At 37.6% G+C, this 21,456-nt stretch overlaps 1 protein-coding gene across 1 annotated transcript in view; it reads right to left on the reverse strand.

Moving 5' to 3' along the window:
* The window catches only part of ARNT (aryl hydrocarbon receptor nuclear translocator), a 52,302-nt gene that overhangs the window by 7,883 nt on the left and 22,963 nt on the right, over nt 1-21,456 (reverse strand). Inside the window, exons 6-14 of the mRNA XM_049880383.1 lie at nt 19,449-19,662; nt 16,525-16,738; nt 15,056-15,158; nt 13,075-13,140; nt 12,587-12,672; nt 11,038-11,114; nt 10,069-10,203; nt 4,029-4,103; nt 2,624-2,775 (exon numbers count right to left, since the gene is read on the reverse strand). Of these exons, the coding sequence (XP_049736340.1) occupies nt 2,624-2,775; nt 4,029-4,103; nt 10,069-10,203; nt 11,038-11,114; nt 12,587-12,672; nt 13,075-13,140; nt 15,056-15,158; nt 16,525-16,738; nt 19,449-19,662 (1,122 nt within the window). The remainder of the gene's footprint in view (nt 1-2,623; nt 2,776-4,028; nt 4,104-10,068; nt 10,204-11,037; nt 11,115-12,586; nt 12,673-13,074; nt 13,141-15,055; nt 15,159-16,524; nt 16,739-19,448; nt 19,663-21,456) is intronic.

Genomic DNA, 21,456 nt, shown 5'->3' on the forward strand with positions numbered 1-21,456 from the left:
CTCCAAACGTGATGCCCCGTTCTTCTTCACGTAGTCCAGCTTCCTGCATTATTTGCTCAGCACGGAGACTTAATAAGTATGGTGAAAGGATATCTCTCCATCAGGGACAGAGTCACTTCCACTCCTCAAATTGCAAAATCCAACTGGGTTCTGAGGTAAATATTGCTAACTCTGTTGCTTGAAGGGGCCTACAGTCTAAGGACTTGACCTCTTTTTATTTTGGCAGGACTAAATTTTCAATATGGTTAATGCTTCCTCTTGGCTAAAGAAAAGGGTTCTGCAGAACAGCTTTTACTCCTTAAACACACAGTATGCTGTTATTTTGACTGCTCTAGCTGAAGACTAATAGTGGTTCCAACAAGCTGGGGAGACCACACCTCAGATGTAAATCTACAGAAGGCAACGAGCCATTAAAAGCCTTGTCAAAGCAGGGAGGGACTGGCACCTCCCTTTTATAAAGGCACAGGGGCTATTTATTAATGTTGTTCTTGCTGCAGCTGCAGCTGTCTACATCTTTGGAAATTAGATAAATAATTTAGATACTTTAAGCTTTACCCTTCTGGAAGAGCATCTTCAGCTTCTATAACACAGGACACACCCTCATCAGTAAAAGGTCCCTAAAGAATTTCCAGCCTGCAACCGTAAACCCTTACCACCAGATGGTGTGTCTGCAAAGAAGTTTTGAGAGTGAGGTGATGCTGATGGAGATGCCACATTCATGTACCTTATATATCTTAAGCCTCAGCCAGAAAATACATGCTTCACAAGAATATACCAAAAAATAGTGGCATTTCAATCTTCTTTCTTAATTTGTCCCCTTTAAGAATATACTAGAATGAATAAATATGTCAGTTGATCAAGCCTTGATCAACTGCATAGGAAAAAAACTAAAAGTACACTGAAACATTAATGAAAATTATCTCTGGATAGTGAGAATTTCTCCTTCTCTCTATACTTTTCAATTTTTCTATAAAGAATATATATTAAAAATTAGTTGTGGTGGGAAAAATTATACATAAAACTGGGGAAAGCCGTATTTTCAGAAACTTGAGTCCTTTTAAATTTCAATGGAAACACAAAACAATGTTGTATAATATAAAGATGACTACAATGACCATGACCATACAGTTGAGTCCTAAGAGAAGGTAATAAAATGTTGTAACTTGATCTACTGTTTTATACTGTTAGTTTACAGAAAATTAAGCTTTAAAAGCCCTAAAAATTGAATTGGAGAATACTGACTCAATGTTGTCAACCAGGTATTATTCACACTTGCTAATTATTCATAATTTGATCTTAAAAGGCTAGGTCCCAAAGCCAATTCTACAGGGGTATATTAAGTAGCAAGGAAATAAGCTAACAATTTACACCCATTAGGATGACTAGAATTTAAAGGACAGACAATAGCAAGTGGTGACAAATATGCGGAGAAATCAGAACCCTCCTTCATTGCTCGTGGAAACGTAAAATGGTACAGTGGTTTTGGAAAACAGTTTGGTGGCTGCTCAAAAGTTTAAATTCATCTACAGAAAAACTTGAATATGAATATTCATAGCGGCATTAGTCACAATAGCCAAAAGGTGGAAACAACCCAAATGTTAATAAACCAATGAATGGGTAAAAAAAATGATATATATATATATGAATACTGTTTAGCAATAAAAAGAACTGAAATACCGATACATACAGCAACATGGATGACCCTAATTGAAAGAGGCCAGTCACAAAAGACTATATGCTGTATGAGTCCCATTATATGAAATGTGTAAATAGGCAAATCATAGAGACAGAGTAGATTAATGGTTGTACAGGGCTAGGGAGGGGAAAGGGGACTAAATGTTAATAAGTGCAGGATTTCTTCCAGGGGCAGATGAAAATGGTCTGAAATTAGATTGTGGTAATGGGTGCACTGAATTGTATACTTTAAATGGGTCAACTGTATGGCATATGAATTATATCTTACTAAAGCTGTATAAAAAAACAAAAGCAGCAGCAGCCTGAGAAAGAAATCTCAAACAGAAAAGGTTCAGGGAAGAGAGGAGTAGAAAATAACAAAACAGTGTGATGTACTTTAAAACTGGGGTCAGCAAAGTATAGCCCATGAGTCAATCTGGGCCACTGCATGTTTTTTAAAATAAAGGTTTGCTGGAACACAGCCATGTGCATTAATTTCAACTTGCCTATGACTGCTTTTGTGCTACAAGAGCAGAGGTGAGTAGTTGCAATTGAGATTGTATGGCCCACAAGGCCTAAAATATTTACTGTCTGCCCTTTACAGAAAAAGTTGGCAGACTGCAGCTCAAAAGGAAAATCCTGCCGGACTAGAGCAATAAAAAACTGGGTATATAAAAAAAATTCTTTCTAAAATGAGCTGATAAACATAAAACTGAAATATAAGCTATATTCACATCTCAGAACTTAGTCTCTAAAGTATTGTTCGTTAAAAACTTATTCTACCTGGATCAACTACCCAAATCCTTTAAGAAGTTGGAGATGAGGAACTTGAACCTAATGGAGTTTAATATTGGAAAGGTGGAAGAGAAGGAGACAGACAGCTTGATAAGGCTTATCAGACTTGGCCCATAAGAAATCCCAACCTAGAGAAGGCCTTTGTGGTACATACTTCACACTGGTGTTGGTGCATATGATGTACTCAATTTCATCTGAGTAAGGGTTCTGGAAAGTAAAGGAGCTGGTTCTCATCCAGAGCCATTCTCGGTTCTTAGATCGGAACCGGAACATGACAGACAGCACCTGGCCTTTTAACTTCACCACCTGAAAAATTTTTCATGCCATCAGTGAAATGCACAGAAAATTTTCTTTAGAAAAATTTTTTAAATTCCCATTTCTACAACCCTAAGACTCTTACATCACCGACCTTGAAGCACCAGCCACTTTCAATGTTACTAACAAAATAACATGAGCAGTGAAAACTAAGTGACTAAATACAGAGGAGGTATATTTAGCAGGTTTCTTCCCAGAGTCCCAAACAATCTGACCACTCCAGTAAAAGCCAAACAAGAACGGTAATTATTTCCAGTAAAGATAAGATTGTTTCCCCACATTCCTTAAAAAATCCTTTAAGGATATGCTGAGCTAGCTTTACAAGACTATGCTAGAAATTTTAGGTTTAATGACATTTAATACAGCTTACATGTGGCTCTTCAACTCTGCCTTCCCCCCCAAAACCAGAGAATTTGTTTTCATAACACACATGGAGATTTCCATAAATAAAACCCAAGTTTGTTTTAGTCTTGTTTTGCCTTTTTTTAAGAAAATAATTTTAGATTATTTTAGTTTCTAGTTTCATGGAATAGAAAATAATCTTTTGACTCTCTCTCCCTAACAATAAAACAACAATAATTTTAGCAACTTAGATTACTTTGTAATTACTATGTGTCATACACTAGGCTACATGCTTTATATGACTTATTTTATTTACATAATCTTCCCAACAACCCTCTAAATTAAGTACTATTTAGTACTATTTACGATTATTGTACTCATTGTATCAATAAGAATACTACTGAGGCTTAACAAGGATAATTTTTTTTTTTAATATAAACTAAGAGCTACTACTACTAAAGCCATGTCTATCTTCAAACTAAATTGACCAGTTACACTCAGGAGCTAGGGCCTAAAAATTAGAATTAGGACTCAACTCTTAATTATCTATAAAAGTGCTCCCTAAAGTGATTTTTTCTAATACTATCCACAGCTCAGCTAAAGCCCAGTAAAAAGACCTTAAAGACAGCACCTTGGATACAGCTAGCTAGATACAAGATAGTGAATAGCCTCTGAATGATTCCAAAGCCAAACAGAAATACCCTGGACATTATCCATAGTTTCAATGTACTGGTCCTTTTTCCTTTTCTGTTCCTCCAAAATACAGGTTAAGTATTAAAGAATGTAAAACTGCAGCACCTACCATACTGTTTAATTAATCAGTAGTCAATAAGTATTTGTGGAATGAATGTAATAAATAGAAAAAAATATTTACTTTGATCCAAACCAAGGGAAAAACTTACCTGTTGGAAACTGTCTCTTAGAAGCTGTTGGTCTTCAGGATGACAGAATTCCACAATATTCTTTCCTAAGAGCTCCTAGAAAGGGAGAAAGAAGAGTAAGACACTATAATTTTACGGACATCCAACTTTCCTGGCCTGTCGGCTGGGGACTTGGATTTTATCTCTCCTGCCTTTATCCTAAGATTGTGGAAGAAAAAAAAAAGAAACAAACATGGTATCTGTTAAGCAGCTGGTCTCTACAGAATTTTTATTTTCCATAACATTATACATTTAACAATTTCTTTACAACTTTGAGGTATAATTTACATATACAATTCACCAAGTTGTACAACCATCACTACAATTCAGTTTTAGAAAACATCCATCGGCTCCAAAAGCTCCCTCACACTTGCCTGCAGTTGATCCCAATCTGATCTCCCCAGCTAACCACTGATCTGCTTTCTGCCTCTTTAGTTTTGCCTTTTCTAGAAATTTCACATAAATGAAATTCTGAAATATGTAGTCTTTTGTGTCTTTCTTCACTTAACATTTTTGAGGCTCATCTATGTTGTTGCATGTATAAATAGTTTATTCCTCTTTACTGTTCAGGAGTATTCTAACAGGAATATACCAGTTTGTGTATCCATTCACTATTTGATGGACATTTAAATTATTTTTAGTCTTTGGCTATTATGAAAGATACTGCTATGAACATTTATGTATAACTCGTTCTGTGAACATATGTCTTCATTTCTCTTGGGTAGATACTCAGGAGCAGAAATGCGAAGTCACAGGGTATGTTTAACTTTTTAAGAAACTAACAAAATGTTTTTCCAAAGTGGCTGTGCCATTTAACCTATCTGTCAGCAACGCATGAGGGTTCCAGTTTCTCCATATTTTCACCTACACCTGGTACTGTCAGTCTTTTTGATTACAGCCATTCTTGTGGGTATATAGTGGTATCTCATTGTGATTTTAATTTGTATTTTCCTAATGACTAATGATGTTGAATATCTTTTTATGCACTTATTGGCCATTCATATTTCTTCTTTGGTGAAATGTCTGTTCAAATCCTGTGCCCTTTTTTTATTGGTTGTTTGTCTTAATGAGTTGTAAAGAGTTCATTATGTATTCTGAATATACATCCTTTTTCAGGTACATGATTTGCAAACATTTTTCCCCAGATTGTGGCTAGTCTTTTCATTTTCTTAATGACACCCTTTTATTTTCCTCAAATAATATTAAGTTTTTGGTAAAAGTTTACACAGCAAGTTAGGCTCCCATTTGACAATTTCCACACAAATTATTCAGTGACATTAGTTATACTTTTCACAATGTGTCAACATTTTCTTTAATTGTGTTCTGTTTGTTCCATTCCCAGCACTCTTAGTTTCCCTGCCCCCTTATCTTCTCATCTTTGCTTTTGGGTAACTGTTGACCTTTTGGTCTCATACAGACAGTTTTTAAGTAGGGTACCAATCTTACAGGTAATATCTTTATTTCTGCTATTTCACTAAAAGGTAACCTCAGGGGATAGGCACAGTTCTAGGTTTAAAGAGTGTCTCAGGGTGATAGTCTCAGGGAGTCGTCTGTTCTCTACTGTTCCAATTTGTCCTTTTTTTTTTTTTTTTAAAGAATTTGAGTTCTGCTCCGTATTTTTCTCCCGTTCTACCTGAGACCATCTATTGTGACCCCAGTCAGAATGGTCAATGCTGGTAGCCAGGAATGATGTACTTTTAAGAGAGTAAACGTTAATTTTAATAAAGTTTAATTTATCAACTTTTTCTTTTGTGAATTATGCTTTCAGTGTCATTAAAGAAATCAAGGTCACAAAGATTTTCTCCCAGAGGGTTTATAGTTTTAGCTCTTACATTTAGGCTTTAGGCTGATTTTTGTGTATGATATGTGGTAAGGGTCTAAATTAGTTTTTTTTTTTTTTTTTTTGCATATGGACATTTAATTGTTCCAAGACCATTAGTTGGAAAATCTCTTCATTGAATTGTCTTGCCGCCTTTGTGGAAAATCAGTTGATCATAAATGTGAGAACAGACTCTGTATTCTGTTCCACTGAGTTACAGATCCATCCTTATACTAACACTACACTGTCTTAGTAACAATAGCTTTATAATGAATGTTGAAACCAATAGCGTAAATCCTCCAACTTTGTTCTTCTTTTTCAAAATCTCTTCAAACAGCTATAATCAGAAGTAACCCTTGATGATAAGTTCATATAATGGTTTATACCTTAACTCAGGTAAAGTTAACTGGATGGTTAAAAGACAAATCTAAATAAAATCATACTCTGACGGCTTCACTAGAGAATTCTACCAAACTTTCAGAGAAGAGTTAACACCACTACTACTAAAGGTATTTCAGAGCATAGAAAAGAGTGGAATACTCCCAAACTTATTCTACAAAGCCAGCATAACCCTGATACCAAAACCAGGTAAAGACACCACAAAAAAAGAAAATTAGACCAATATCCCTCATGAATATAGACGCAAAAATCGTCAACAAAATTCTAGCCAACAGAACTCAACAACATATCAAAAAAATAATTCACCATGACCAAGTGGGATTCATACCAGATATGGAGCAATGGTTCAACACTAGAAAAACAAGTAATGTAATCCATCACATAAATAAAACAAAAGACAAGAACCACATGATCTTATTGATTGATGACAAAAGGCATTTGACAAAGTCGAACACCCATTCATGATAAAAACTCTCAGCAAAATAGGAATAGAAGGAAAATTCCTCAACATAATAAAAGGCATTTATACAAAGCCAGTAGCCAATATCATCCTAAATAGAGTCTGAAAGCATTCGCCATGAGACTGGGAACCAGACAAGGATGCCCTTTATCTGCGCTCTTATTCAACATTGTGCTGGAAGTCCTAGCCAGAGCAATTAGGCTAGATAAATAAAGGACATCCAGATTGGTAAAGAAGTAGGAAAAGTATCTCTATGTACAGATGACATGATCTTATACATAGAAAACTCTATAAAGAATCCTCAAGAAAACTACTGAAACTAATAGAAGAGTTCAGCAGAATATTGGGATACAAGGTAAACATACAAAAATCAGTTGGATTCCTCTACACCAACAAAAAGAACATCAAAGAGGAAATCACCAAATCGATACCATCTACAATAGCCCCAGAGAAGATAAAATACTTAGGAACAAATCTAACCAGAAATGTAAAATACCTATACAAAGAAAACTACAAGACACTACTGCAAGAAACCAAAGGAGACCTACATAAGTGGAAAAACATACCTTGCTCATGGAGAGAAAGACTCAACATTGTAAAAAGGTCAAATCTACCCAAAGCCACCTACAGATACAATGCAATCACAATCCAAATTCCAATGACGTTTTTTAACAAGATTGAGAAACAAATTATCAACTTCATATAGAAAGGGAAGAGGCCGGGGATAAGTAAAGCATTACTAAAAAAGAACAAAGTGGGAGGCCTCACACTATCTGATTTTAGAACCTATTATACCACCATGGTAGTCAAAACAGCCTGGTACTGGTACTACAGCTAGATAGACCAATGGAACAGAATTGAGATTCCAGATGTGAATTCATACACCTATGAGCAGCTGATATTTGACAAAGGCCCAAAGTCCATTAAATGGGGAAAAGACAGTCTCTTTAACAAATGGTGCTGGCATAACTGGATATCCATCTGAAAAAAAATGAAATAAGACCCATACCTCACACCATGCACAAAAACTAACTCAAAATGGATCAAAGACCTAAATATAAAATCTAAAACGATAAACATCATGGAAGAAAAAACAGGGACAATACTAGGAGCCCTAATACATGGCATAAACAGTATAGAAAACTTTACTAGAACTGTACAAACACCAGAAGAGAAATGAGGTAACTGAGAGCTCCTAAAAGTCAAACACCTATTCTCATCCAAAGACTTCACCAAAAGAGTAAAAAGATCACCTACAGATTGGGAAAAAGTTTTTAGCTATGACATTTCTGATCAGCGGCTGATCTCTAAAACGTACAAGATACTACAAAACCTCAACAACAAAAAGACAAATAACCCAATTAAAAAATGGGCAAAGGATATGAACAGACATTTCACCAAAGAAGACATTCAGGTGGCTAACAGATACATGAGATGAGATAATGGCTCACAATCATAGAGAAATGCAAATCAAAACTACAATGAGATACTATCTCACCCTAGTAAGAAGAGCATTAATCCAAAAACGCAAAATAATAAATGCTGGAGAGGTTGTGGAGAGACTGGAACACTTATACATTGCTAGTGGGAATGTAAAATGGGACAACCACTTTGGAAATCGATTTGGCACTTTCTTAAAAAGCTAGAAATAGAACTACCATACGATCCAGAACTCCCACTCCTTGGAATGTATCCTAGAGAAATAAGAGCCCTCACACGAACAGATATATGCATACCCATGTTCACTGCAGCACTGTTCGTAACAGCAAAAAGATACAAACAACCCAGGTGCCAATCGACAGAAGAATGGATAAACAAATCATGGTATATACACACAATGAAATACTGCGCAATGACAAAGAAAAATGAGGAGTCTGTGAAACATCTCACAACATGGATGAATCTGGAAGGCATTATGCTGAGTAAAATTAGTTGCAAAAGGACAAATATTGTATGAGACCACTATTATAAGAACTCAAGGAAAGGTTTAAACACAGAGGAAAACATTCTTTAATGGTTAAGAGGGTAGAGAGGGAGAGAGAGGGGGATTCACCAACTAGATAAAAAAAAGATAATAGATAAGAATTATCTTAGGTGAACGGAGACAGTACACAATACAGGGAAAGTCAGCACAACTGGACTAAACCAAAAGCTAAGAAGTTTCCTGAACACAACCAAACACTTTGAGGGACAGAGGAGCAGGGAAAGGGGTCTAGGGACCCTGGTTTTGGAGGTCATCTAGGTCAACTGCCATAACAAAGTTTATTAAGAAAATATTCTACACCCCATTTTGGTGAGTGGTATCTGGGGTCTTAAAAGCTTGTGAGCAGCCATCTAAGATGCATCAATTGGTCCCAACCATCTGGAGCAAAGGAGAATGAAGAATACCAAGACACGAGGAAAGTATTTGCCCCAGAAACAAAAGAGCCACATAAACCAGAGACTGCATCAACCTGAGACCAGAAAAACTAGATGGTGCCCAGCTGCCACAAACGACCGCCCTGACAGGGAACACAACAGAGAGCCTCTGACAGAGCAGAAGAAAAGCATGGTGCACAACTCAAATTCAAGTCAAAAGACCAGACTTAATGGTCTGACTGAGACTAGAGGAACCCCAGAGGACGCGGCCCCCAGACTCTGTTAACCCAGAACTAAAGCCATTCCCAAAGCCAACTCTTCAGACAAAGATTAGACTGGACTATAAGACAACAATACTCATGAAGAATGCGCTTATTTCAAGTAGATACATGAGACTAAATGGACGGGTCCTGTCTGGAGGCGGGATGAGAAGGCAGAAAGGGACAGAAGCTGGGTGAATGGACACAGGAAACCCAGAGTGGAAAAGGGGAGTGTGCTGTCATATTACAGAGATTGCAACTAGGGTCTCATAACAATATGTGTATAAATTTTTGTATGAGAAATTAACTGGAGCTGTAAACTTTCACCTAAAGCACAATAAATGAAAAAATAAAATTATAATAACGTGCTAAATTTGCCTATTTTGTAGGTTATTAGTCATCTGGGTAATAATATGATTTATCTAAAGGTGGCCATACCATTTTAACTACAACAAGCACTTCTGCATCATTATTTGTATTAATATCAATAATGCAAAATAAATACATATTCATGTCTGCTTCTCCTATTTCATTTCACAAGTCCTATTTTTCTAGATGGGATTCTAGCCTTGGTAGGCTAGCTACTGATAGAATGGGATTGTCTTTTTCTGAGCTGGAGCTGACATGCTTTGACTGTCTCCGGAATTACAGGATTAGATAATGTCAGCATTGCCAAGGGAAAACAGAGGCCTAACGATAAGCAGTGTAAGAGCTTCAGCTCCTCACCTGTGGCTGGTAGCCAACAGTAGCCACACAGCGGTGATCCACAAAAGTGAAGATTCCTTCAATGTTGTGTCGGGAGATAAACTCTGTTGGTTGACAAATGTTACTCATGTCTGTACAGTTGGGAGAACTTGTTACCTGAGAGTAAAAGGATGAAAATGAGATAAAATTATTATCTTCTTTACAGATGTATTTTCCATAAATGTGAGGCCACCAGTTTTAGGCATTTCTAAACTTTCACATCTCACTCAGAAAGGAAATAATGACAATTACAATCAGAAAGGGCATGAGGGCTAGCTCCATTAGCACACATGTACTCTTTGCTCAGTCAGTAAAGAAAGCAAAAAAAATCAATTCAACCCAAAACCCCATCTACTTTTATCTGGCTAGGCTGTGTTCATTATTCAGACTGGAAAATTATGGTCCCAAATAACCAAGAAGCTTATCTATTTTTATGAGCAGAATCAAAAAACTCCCACTTCTCTATCATTATAGTCATGTAATGATAAAATCAAACGAACTCTCTTCTTGTACAGGGGCAAAGGAAATTAATTGGAAATGGAAAATTCGGCATTGTAAAGCTAAAAAAATAAGAAAGACGAGGGGAAAAGATCTCTCTTCCTCTTGCATATTCTTCAGCTTTTCCTAAATCCAAGAGAACCAAAAACCAAACCCATTGCTGCTGAGTCGATTCCAACTCATAGCAACCCTACAGGACAAAGTAGAACTGCCACATAGGGTTTCTAAAGAGCAGCAGCTGGTAGATTTGAACTGCCAACCTTTTGGTTAGCAGCTGAACACTATGTTAACTCTGAATGCCATATTCCTTTAAAATTTTGGAGTTTTACGGAATTTTCCATTTGTACTCAGAGGCTAGGAGAGAAGGTAGAAGAAAATGAACATGAACAAGTTCTGAGGGAAACTTCCTCTAATTCCAAAGGAAAACAGATGTGGAAAATTCATCATACTTGCCTGCAGTCTGCCAATGGCCACTAGGCAAAACTTGCTCCCCTGGCCAGCCTCTGGGTCATCATCTGGGAGAGAGACACCTTTACGAAGGTGAGGTTTAAAGGTTTAACGGGAATATCAAACTCAAAAATGCCTTCAAAGTCAAGCAGGTAAAGAATTAACATATATTTATGCATAAAAAGGTTAGGTATAATGCAAGAGAGAGTGATGAATGATGATAAAGGTAAAAAGCTACATAGAATCTACCATATGCAAGGCATTATTCTAAATATTTACACACACACACACACACACACACATACATGTATTTTCATATATTTTACCCACATTAGTTGTAGTAAGATAAAAAGTAGAGATCTCACCCAAGGAATTTCTACAAAACTACACTGGCCAAACCAAACACATAAGACCTCATTCCATGACCGTATGACAGGCAGAGAATAAATGTCTTGCCCCACCTGTGACTTTTAAAGTAAGCAAATCGCCAAAAATGAAATTATACCAAATATTAAAAGTTATCTGTGCCCTTTGGAAAAGAGAGGAGATGCCAGTGCTTTCTAAGGAAAAGGAAGAAGGCTGCATTTCCCTCCTACTCTTTTTACCCAGAAAAATAGTATTCCTTTGAGATCTATACAGAAGTATGAAAGTCCAAATGTACCTCAAATGTATGGTTTATACAGTACATTGAGTAAAAAGTTCAAATGTCAATACTACTTAAAAAAATTTTTTTTATTAAGTATTATCATTTACTGGATGCCTACCACATGTTGGGCACTGGGCTGAGGCTCTCCTTACATTAAATTTAATCCTCATAAGAACTCTATACAGGATGTATTGACTCCAAATTGTAAGTGAGGAAAATGAGGTTTAAAAAGAGCAAGCAACTTACTCTAGGTTGTACTGCTAATACATGACAATGCCAGGAATCAAACTCAGGCTTTTCCAAATCCAAAGCTTAATCTCTTTCCAAACTATACTGTCTTGCCTCCCTTTTCGCTTAGCTTGTCTGTCTCCTCCCAACCCTCACTTCCCAATCATACCCATCCAGCAGAGAAGTAATAAAGTTCCTAAGATTTGGAAACTGACAAAACAGTTTAAAAAGCTGATCCCTGCACTCCAACTGCCTTCCTCACAGTCCCTATATGACTTCAAATTCTTGTAAAGCTTATCTGCTCACATCCCAGCTTAAAACCTTCATAAGTTATGCAATCAAGTCATTTTCCCTTTCTTTTCCAAAGTCTTACAACTACTTTAGAAAGCTTTCCAAAATTAGATGCCCTCAAGGTCAAATGTTTCTCTGCACATAAATGCTTAGAACATAGACATTTAATACACATTGTTATGAATTTGGACATTTAAAAACTATATATTCTATGATGCGACCAATACTGAGTCATTTTCAAGTCTGAGTTTGCTTTTCTTTTCTATTTTCTTATAGCTTGTATCAAAATATATTTCATATGCCAGGTAAATAATAAACGTTAGCTAATTTTCTTGGACTCTGTGAGGAACCTGCAGAACCAGGAGAAAAATCACTATCCAACTCTCCTACCTGCTGGGGGCCAGGCCTTGATGTAGCCTGTGCAGTGGACCACCACGAAGTGAGGTTCTCCATCCTTCACAGAGCCAAGCCCATTCCTAGAAAAGAAAACCCTGCCCAGTAAAACTTCTAAAGAGCAATGATGGCTTAGTACCTTTAACTTTTATGCTCTAGAGTGTTTAGCAGTCAAGGTAACCAGTTCTTGGACCTTCCCCACCTGAAAGTGACCACCACATTTTTGAGCATTTCCAAAGTAAAGCAAATGAAAATGACTATAGCAGGAGGGAAGTAGGTAAAGCATGAACGGAAGCTTGAACAGGATGAACAGGAGAAGCTTGAGAAACTCAGAAAAATGTCAAAGTAAAAAAAAAAGTAACTAGGAGGTGAAGAATGAGGGTGAGGACTACTGAAGGAAGGACTACAGGAAGATGGGTGAAAAAAAGTGACGATCTCTCCAGATACTTGGCCATCCCTTTAGTTTTCACTGCTTAGAATCTCACCTGCACCTGTTCCTCACAAAGCTCAGTCTATTCATGGAGACTGGGTCCACGGAGCTACTGCCGCACCTGTTTTAACCAACAGAGAGATTAAAAGCAGTTAGGCTGCCCGATCAAAGAACTTTCCATTAGTAGCAGCCAGATAACAGGCTCTGGATACAACTAGACCCAGAAAATTGGGAACAATGCTCCTAAAAAGGAAGGATAAAGGTTAAGTCAGGCTTGGTATCTCTAAAACTTGTAGCTGTCTTAAAATTTGAAGTCAAAATGTCCCAGACGCTCTTCAAATGCAAAGCTTCTATACACATCAGACCAAAAACTAAATTCATTGCCATCGAGTCAATTCTAACTCATAGCGACCCTACAGGACACAGGAGAACTGCCCCATAGGGTCTCCAAGGGTGTAATTGTTAAGGAAGCCGACTGCCACATCTTTCTCCCACGGATATACATCAGAGGTTGGCAAATTTTCTGTATAAAGGACCAGATAGTAAGTATTTTCAGCTTTGTTGGCCATACAGTCTCTGTTGAAACTTTTTAACTCTGCCATTATAGCACAGAAGCAGCCATAGATAATACATAAACAAACGAGCATGGCTATGTTCTAATAAACTTTATTTACAAATAATAGGCCACGGTTTTACTAACTCCTGGGCTACGTTAGGAGTCCCTGGCTGGCGCAAACGGTGAATGTACTCAGCTGCTGAACAAAAGACTGGCAGTTCAAACTTACCCAGAGGCACCTAGGAAGAAAGACCTGGCAATCTTCTTCCAAAAAATCAGTCATTGAAAACCCCATGGAACACATTTCTGCTCTGACACACATGCGACAGCCATGAGTTGGAAGCGACTTGATGGCAACTTTTTTTTTCTTTTTTGCTCTACATTAACCTCAACCTAACCTATTTGCTACATTTCATACTATTTATCTTGCTTCTGTCTATGTCTTTTCATCAGCCATGCCTACATGCTGGGATGCTCTCTCCCATCCTCTACTTCCCCTCTCTCATTTCTTTAAAATTATAATAATAGATAAAACTTTATATTACAGAGTTTAATATGTTCCATGAACTATTCTAAGCACCTTTACGTGTATTAGTTCATCTAATCCTCGTATCAACCTTATGAGGTCAGTAATAATATTACCCCCAATTTTAGATGATGAAACCAAAGCACAGAGCCGTCATGCAATTTATCTAAGGTCTCAGAGTAAATGCCAAAGCAATAATTCAAATCCAGCAGTCTGAGTCCTGCGACTACTCTAAACCACTAAGCCACATAATAGTCAATTTTGTCTATCTCCCAGGAAACCTTTCCCAATATCCTACCCATCATTTCTAGAGAGCATCCTCAGTACAATAGAGCCAATTTCCATTATACTATCTGCAATGATTTTTTTAACTTCAAGAGCTGTTGTTTTTTTCTCCCCATACAGAAAGGACCACCATCCTTTTTTCAGACTCCTAAAATGTATAGTATAAATTGATAAATACTGACTGAAAGACATGGAAACCTCAAATTTCTAACAACAAAAAAAAAAAATTAGAGAAATGGTCTGAGTACACAGATGTTGTCCCATGATATAATGGGAAAAAAATACAGGTTTTGGGGTCAGACAAATAGGGATTAAAATAAAATCTTGTATCAGATACTATCTATGTAATCTTCGGGAGTTCACTTCTTTTAGTCTGCTTTTTCATTAGCAAGACGGTAACCACAAATCCTACCCTATAGGGCAGTTGTGGGGATGAAATGAGGTAACAGACATAAAGCACCTATCACAGTGTCTGGCTTAGGAAGAGTTCAGTAAATGTTAGTTATTACCTTACCAAGTACTTTATTCTGTGTTATAGCTCATCTGGGTCTTGAGGGTTAGATTTAAGTTTAACTGGAAGCTGGATTTAAAATTTTAACTCCTCTGACCAGAAATCAAACCTTCAGCTCTTGGTTCTTCCTATGTCACAATCCTCAGCCTGATGCTTACCTCATACGGCAAATAAATGATCTCCTGGAGCCCATACACATTCTCATGGAAGACTGCTGACCCTCCTTTTTCACTGTTCCAGTCTTCAGATCTAGGATACGCCCTGAAAAAGGAAGTGAAGAGCACTCTGGAGTGTATACTTTTGTGTGTGTGTGGGGATGGGGAGGTGATACAGGAAGCAAGGAGAAGCAAGCATCCTATTCATCCTCCCCAATCTCCTTGCTTATAATAGTACAAGCCAAGCAGGGCAGGGGTTCTTTTTTCAAGTCTAAAATACTTTGATTCCCATCAATGAATCTCACTCTTAAGTTCACAGGCAGTACTGAAAATAGCCTTGTGCAAGGGCAACAGGAGTGGGGAGCAGTGCTGGCAAGCAAGAGGCAAGGCTATGGTCTTCTGTCTGGTTATTTTTACACACACGCACACACACAAAATGAATGTCACTGCTTTAAAAACAATATTATATGCTATATAAAAAAATCTATCTCAAGTCAACATTGTTCCTCCCCTTTATTACACAGAAACCAAGGGCAACTTTCAGGAAAAGGAAGAACTAGAAAAGTGAAATCCATAAACATAAAAGAGGGAAAACCTAAACACCAACATTTACATGACCATATTGGAATTTCTTACATTTCATTTTAACTACCAGTTTTAATCTGCTTTCACTTTAAACTTTTCTCCAAAGTTGCTTAGGAGCAGATGTGACTTGTTTCCTCTAGCCAAATTCTGGCAAAAGGGCTAAAAAATTGGAAGAAAAGAAAAGAACAAGCCATAAAAAGAGTATAACCCACTACCCAGTGTCGTCGAGTCGATTCTGACTCATAGCAACCCTACAGGACAGAGTAGAACTGCCCCATAGAGTTTCCAAGGAGTGCCTGGTGGAAAAAAAGAGTATAGATAGAAAACACAAAAAAATCCTTGTAACAGTGAACAATAACCACCTCCTCTAAAATAAAATACCTATTACCATAGAACCAGAAAAAGAGTATAGATGCAAAAAACAAAAAAACCTTTTAACAGTGACCAATAACGACCCCTCTAAAATAAAATAAAAATCTGTTATCATAAAACCTACCACAAAGCCAAAGTACGAGTTGGCAGAAAATTTACCAGGTAATTACCCACAAATCAGATGGAAACATAGATAATTAGTCCTTTTAGAATGTTAAAAAAAAAAAAAAAAAGTTGTAGGTGTCACTTTTTACTGTTTCATCTACACTAATATTAAGAAAAAAACCTAAGCTTTTATACACACATTAGCACTATTACAACATTTTCGAAGGATAAGCGGCAAAGGAGATAACCTGCAGGTGGATAAAAAGAACTGATTATATTCATTAAGGGAGAAAATTCTAGAAGCCTTCCCAGATTCACCAAGCCAATTTAGGAGTTAAAACACCTCTTCTGCCTTAGGAAAAAGAAGAAGAAAAGCCTCCCCATTAATTTCTCATCTACTTAACACTCACCTGTCAGGGTATTTTCAGAAGTGGAAAGCTGCTCACGAAGTTTGTCCACATCATCTGGGTGCACCTGATCATAGAGTGTGCTGCCAAACCATTCAGACTGTGGCTGGTTCAGAACAGGGGTCACAGAGTCAGAGACATATACCACTCGGCCTGTCTCACATGAGACAATAAACAGAAAGCCATCTGCTGCCTCCAAGATCAAATGTTTTAGTTCCTGCCGAAGGAAGAGAAATACAAATTAATATTGAACTCTGGAAAATCAAGTACTCCTATTCAGGCGAAGAACTGAGACTCTTCAGTCCATACATCTACAGCCCAGCCTTGCACCCCATCTGTAATTACCTTGACCGATAAGATAGTTCTCCCAATAGATATTTCCTCAATTTCTCTGTTACTATCCACCTCCCTTCTCTTTACCTCAGGACTCAAAATAGAGAATAAAAAGGTTTACCACTAACAATTATTTGAGCTCCCCCTCTGGTCTCTTTTGAGGGTCTTGCTCTATAAATATTCCTACTTTTTCTTTCCCCTTAGGCCTATATACATGATCAAGTTTTCCTCAATTTTATACAAACCTTCCCTCGACTTTGCCCAACTCACTTTTCTTCTTCAGTGCCAAGCTTATACAAGAGTAATGTTATATTAACTGCCTCCAGTCTTCTTACCTTTCACTTACTTCTCAATCCCCCTGTAATCTTCATTCCAAAACAACTGTCTTCATGTTTTTAGGAGGTTACAATGTCCTCCTACTGCTCACTTAAGTCCCTTTTCCTGGGTCCTCATCATTTTATTCAACCACAGTGTTGTCCATGTATTGCTTAAACTATATTTTCCCCTTGCTTCTATGACACTGCACTTCAACTTTTGCTTCCTTTCCAAATGCTTCTTCTCTGCTTCACACTCCATTATCTTTGTTCCAGTCTTAAATGTAGACATTTTCCAAGGTTCTATCTTAGGTCTTCTCTATTCACACCTACTTTCTTCGTGGGCAATCACATCTACTTCCACCCACTGTGAAATGATACCCAAGTCTACATTCCTAGACTTGCCTAATTTTTTTTTCTTGAGTTTTTAGCAGACCTAAATTCCAAGTATCTGTTGAACATTCAGATAGGTATTCTAGCGGCAACTCAATTTCAATATCTCATTATATCCTCCTCTAAAAAGTAATCCTCTGTGCTCTTCTAGTATTCTCTTTCTCGGTTAGTAGCACCACGTTCCTCCCAGGCTAAAAATCTCAAAACCTAACTACTCTCCCTCATGTTCCAGCGATGATTCAGTTCTAGCAATTCTATTTTCTAATACTATGTCATCCTTCACCAAGACTAAGGAAGTGGCCTCCCTGCTTTCACTCTTTTTAGTCCATCCGTGGTCTACTAACACATATTTCTGATGGCTCCGCACTGACTACAAATTAAAATCTAACTTCTTTAACATAACACCTAAACATTCCATCATAAGGCCCCAGCCTTCCTTTCTATTATCATCTCTCAAAATATACTGAACTACTTGACTTTTCTTGAAAAATCCAATCACTCTCATACCTCTATGCTTTTGCTCATACAATTGCCAAAATCTACACCATTCCCCAAATCCTGGTTTTCTGTATCTGTACTTCTACAGGACTTACTACTGCATATCTATTCTAGAACTCGCTATGTTTGTATGATTTACTTATACGCCTGTTCCCACCTGTGACTACCTCTTACCATTCTTTATATTCTTCACAGCTCATAGCACCTGCACTGACTAAAGAAGGTGTTTTAACTGTGATCTGTTGAATCAACACCTGCATGTGTACTTCGGAACAAGCTAGTTCTATGTTCCCATCTACAAAATCCACATTGTATTTGCTTTCATATATATCATCCTACTTGGAGAAATTGTTCTTACTCCTTCCTCTCAAACCATATTCTGTCCTTCCTTCTAATCCTTTGATTAAAATGGTGAGATTACAGGTAGATTTTTTTTTTCCTCCTTATATTCCTGTACTTTCCAAATTTTTCTGCAATAAGCATGTGTTTTTTTTTTTTTTTTAAATAATCAAAATAGAACATGGCTTCTTTACTCCTAGAAGTCTTCCCGGACCATTCTTATCTGGTTTGGTCATTCCACTCTCTTTAACCATCTCTCTAGTACGTATCTATCTAATTCCATATAAATTATTAACACATTTTTTAAAGGATTTCTTCTCTGTATTAATTTTCCTATCATTTTTCACTTATGTGTTTATCCTGCCATTCACAAATTATATCCAGACTAAGTTCCTAAAAGGCAGGAAATGTTTCTGCCCTCTCTGTATTTCTCACAGTGTATCAAATGTGACAAATCATATCCCTGAGCAAAAACAACTGCCTGTTGGACACCTTTCATCGCTAAAACTGAAAGCTGCTTCAGGGATAAGAAGCAGATTTCTCCCATCCTCTATGAACCTAAAGCCTAATAAGACGACAAGTTCCATGGACTTACCAGTTGCTCAGTAAAAATTTAAGGGTGTTGTAAAAGAAAAATCAAAGCTGTCATCAAAGAATTCCCTTAGTCATGCCCTCTCCCTGTGACTCTGCTGTTCCTCTTCCACCTTGTGGCTGTATTCATGAGCCAAATTCTAAAATACCTATCAGCTTGCTAAATGGTGTTCACCAGTCTTCTCTAATTCTCACTGCCCCAACACTAATAAATGCTACAACCAGGGATCAAAAAAAGGAGCCAAGTGTCCATTTTTAGAGAATCTCACTTTACCATGGTCTGAATTTTTCCTGAAGAGCTGAATTCTTGTCTTTCAAGCAGTCTACAAACATAGTTCTGCCCTGACTTCCGTTAAAATACACTGCTCAGCATTACGGTCATTCATCTCAAAAAGAAGAAAACTTCTAACAGATTCACCCAGATCCTAAGAATCCCTCAGTGCTGTGGGTCCCAGAGACCTGATCAGTGAGGAAAGATGGCTTGTAGGTGCCATCAGTGGATGTGTTGCCAGTTCCCCGCAAGGACTTCATATGAGAAACTGCCATGCGTAAGATGGTTAGCTTGTCAGGTTTTCGAGCCAGGGCACTACAGGTGGGCACCATGTCTGACAGTTCTGTGATGTAGGCTGTCATCTTGTTTCGTCGCCGCCGTTCAATTTCACTATGATTTTCCCTGCATGAAGAGAGAGGAGAAACCCCATCCAAGTGGTTACATCTGGCCATTTGGTAGCAGGAAGAACGGCATGGATACCAGTAAGCTGCTGAGAAATGTGGTGTTTAGATTTAGTGGTATCTAACCCTCAGAAGTTAGAATAAGGTTTGCCAACTTTCTCATGCAGAGCAAGCATGGAACAGAAACTAATGAGTCAGACAGAACACAAGCAGATGCCAGAAATTCCCTTTAGTTCCTAGAAACTCCACTTCCTATGTAAATTACCACTGCTTTGGAACAAAAAATGTTTTAAAAAAATGGTAGTATTAAAAAATGTTGATTTCACTCACTTAAGTTCCTGAGAGACAAATAATCTCAGTTTGGTGGACCCCACGTTTACTAATTCAACATTTTAATTCATATTTTAAAGAAATACAAAACGACCAGTTTTTTTCCAACACAACTATGTTGGCAAGCAGCTGATACGAGATTCAATAGTACAAATTCCACTGTCTATAAAACATTATTTCATTCTAAGCTTCTCCCTTACTCCCAACGCTAGAAGACAAAATTGGAAAATTGTGAAGTTTTATTTACCCCACTAATTCATAAAGGCCTACTTTGTATATCTGGGTCTGGTGCCAGTGCACTGAGCTTCTCAAGAGGCTTCAAGATAACATCTACTAGATGTCCCTCACCAAAAACCAAACCAAACCCATTGCCATCGAGTTGATTCCGGCTCATAGTGACCCTATGGGTCCCCAGTCTGGAACAAAGTGACCTGGGAGGTAGTAGTATAGTGGGAGTAGAGTGGGTAGAATGCTGAAAGGCCTGAAAATAGACAATTTGGATCTAACTAGGGAAAGCAGATCATATCTCCAACACTGATTTCCTCAAAATTGAGAGAGAATGATATCATCATGAAAATAATCCAGTAGTTTCCAAACTGGATTCCTGAAAAGCCCTATAGGTTCCTCAGTTTCCTCCATGGGGATGCCTCAAGGAGAGAACCAAACAACATGCCACCTCTCTGCTTCTACTTAATCTCTTTATTTAATTCTACTTTCACTTAAGGATTGTGTTTTAACAAAAGTTTTGCAGCAAAAAAAAAAAAAAAAAAGACAGCAAACTACTAATCTGACATAAAACTCTTTTTTAAAGAAACTAAAGTCAAGTGATTAAGTCATTTTTCCAAAGGTTGCCCTCTTTCCCAGTCCAATGCTTTTCCCATCACATCATGCCATTTCAGTTTTTCTGAAGAATGAAATGGTGAGCAGGAGACACGGGCTGAAGTGGCAGCAAAGGAGCTTGTAGCTCAGCTGAAAGAGGTAAACAATAGATAATAGGGGGGAAAATTACCAAAAATAAGTGTCAGCATTAATGATCCATCTCTTACTCAATCATTCCAAATCACAGAGACCAAAACACAGATAGTGTGGGCAGAGTATTTCTTCTGCAGTATTTCTTAAACTATGGACACAGTCTACAAAAAGAACTCTGGAGTCTCCTTTCCAAACAGCAAAAGGTCTCACCACTTAGGTCCATACTTAATTACTTTGCCCAAGACACATAAACAAAGCGCTCATCTCCCTACTATCTGAAAGATTTCTGACCCTCAAGTCCAAAAGGCTGGTTTTCTCAACAGCCACATGAAGGCCACTGAAACTTCTCTGGGAAACCATAAGAAAATTCAATCACCAAAGCAAAACCAGCGCTGCTGAGTCTACACAGGAAAGTAAGAGTTTTCTAGAGATATGGAATAAATTCTGAGGTCTAAATACTGAGAGCTAATCATGAACACTGGTGTATTTATTG

The sequence above is a fragment of the Elephas maximus genome, chromosome 3 (assembly GCF_024166365.1).
Source record: "Elephas maximus indicus isolate mEleMax1 chromosome 3, mEleMax1 primary haplotype, whole genome shotgun sequence".
Taxonomy (NCBI): Eukaryota; Metazoa; Chordata; class Mammalia; order Proboscidea; family Elephantidae; genus Elephas; species Elephas maximus.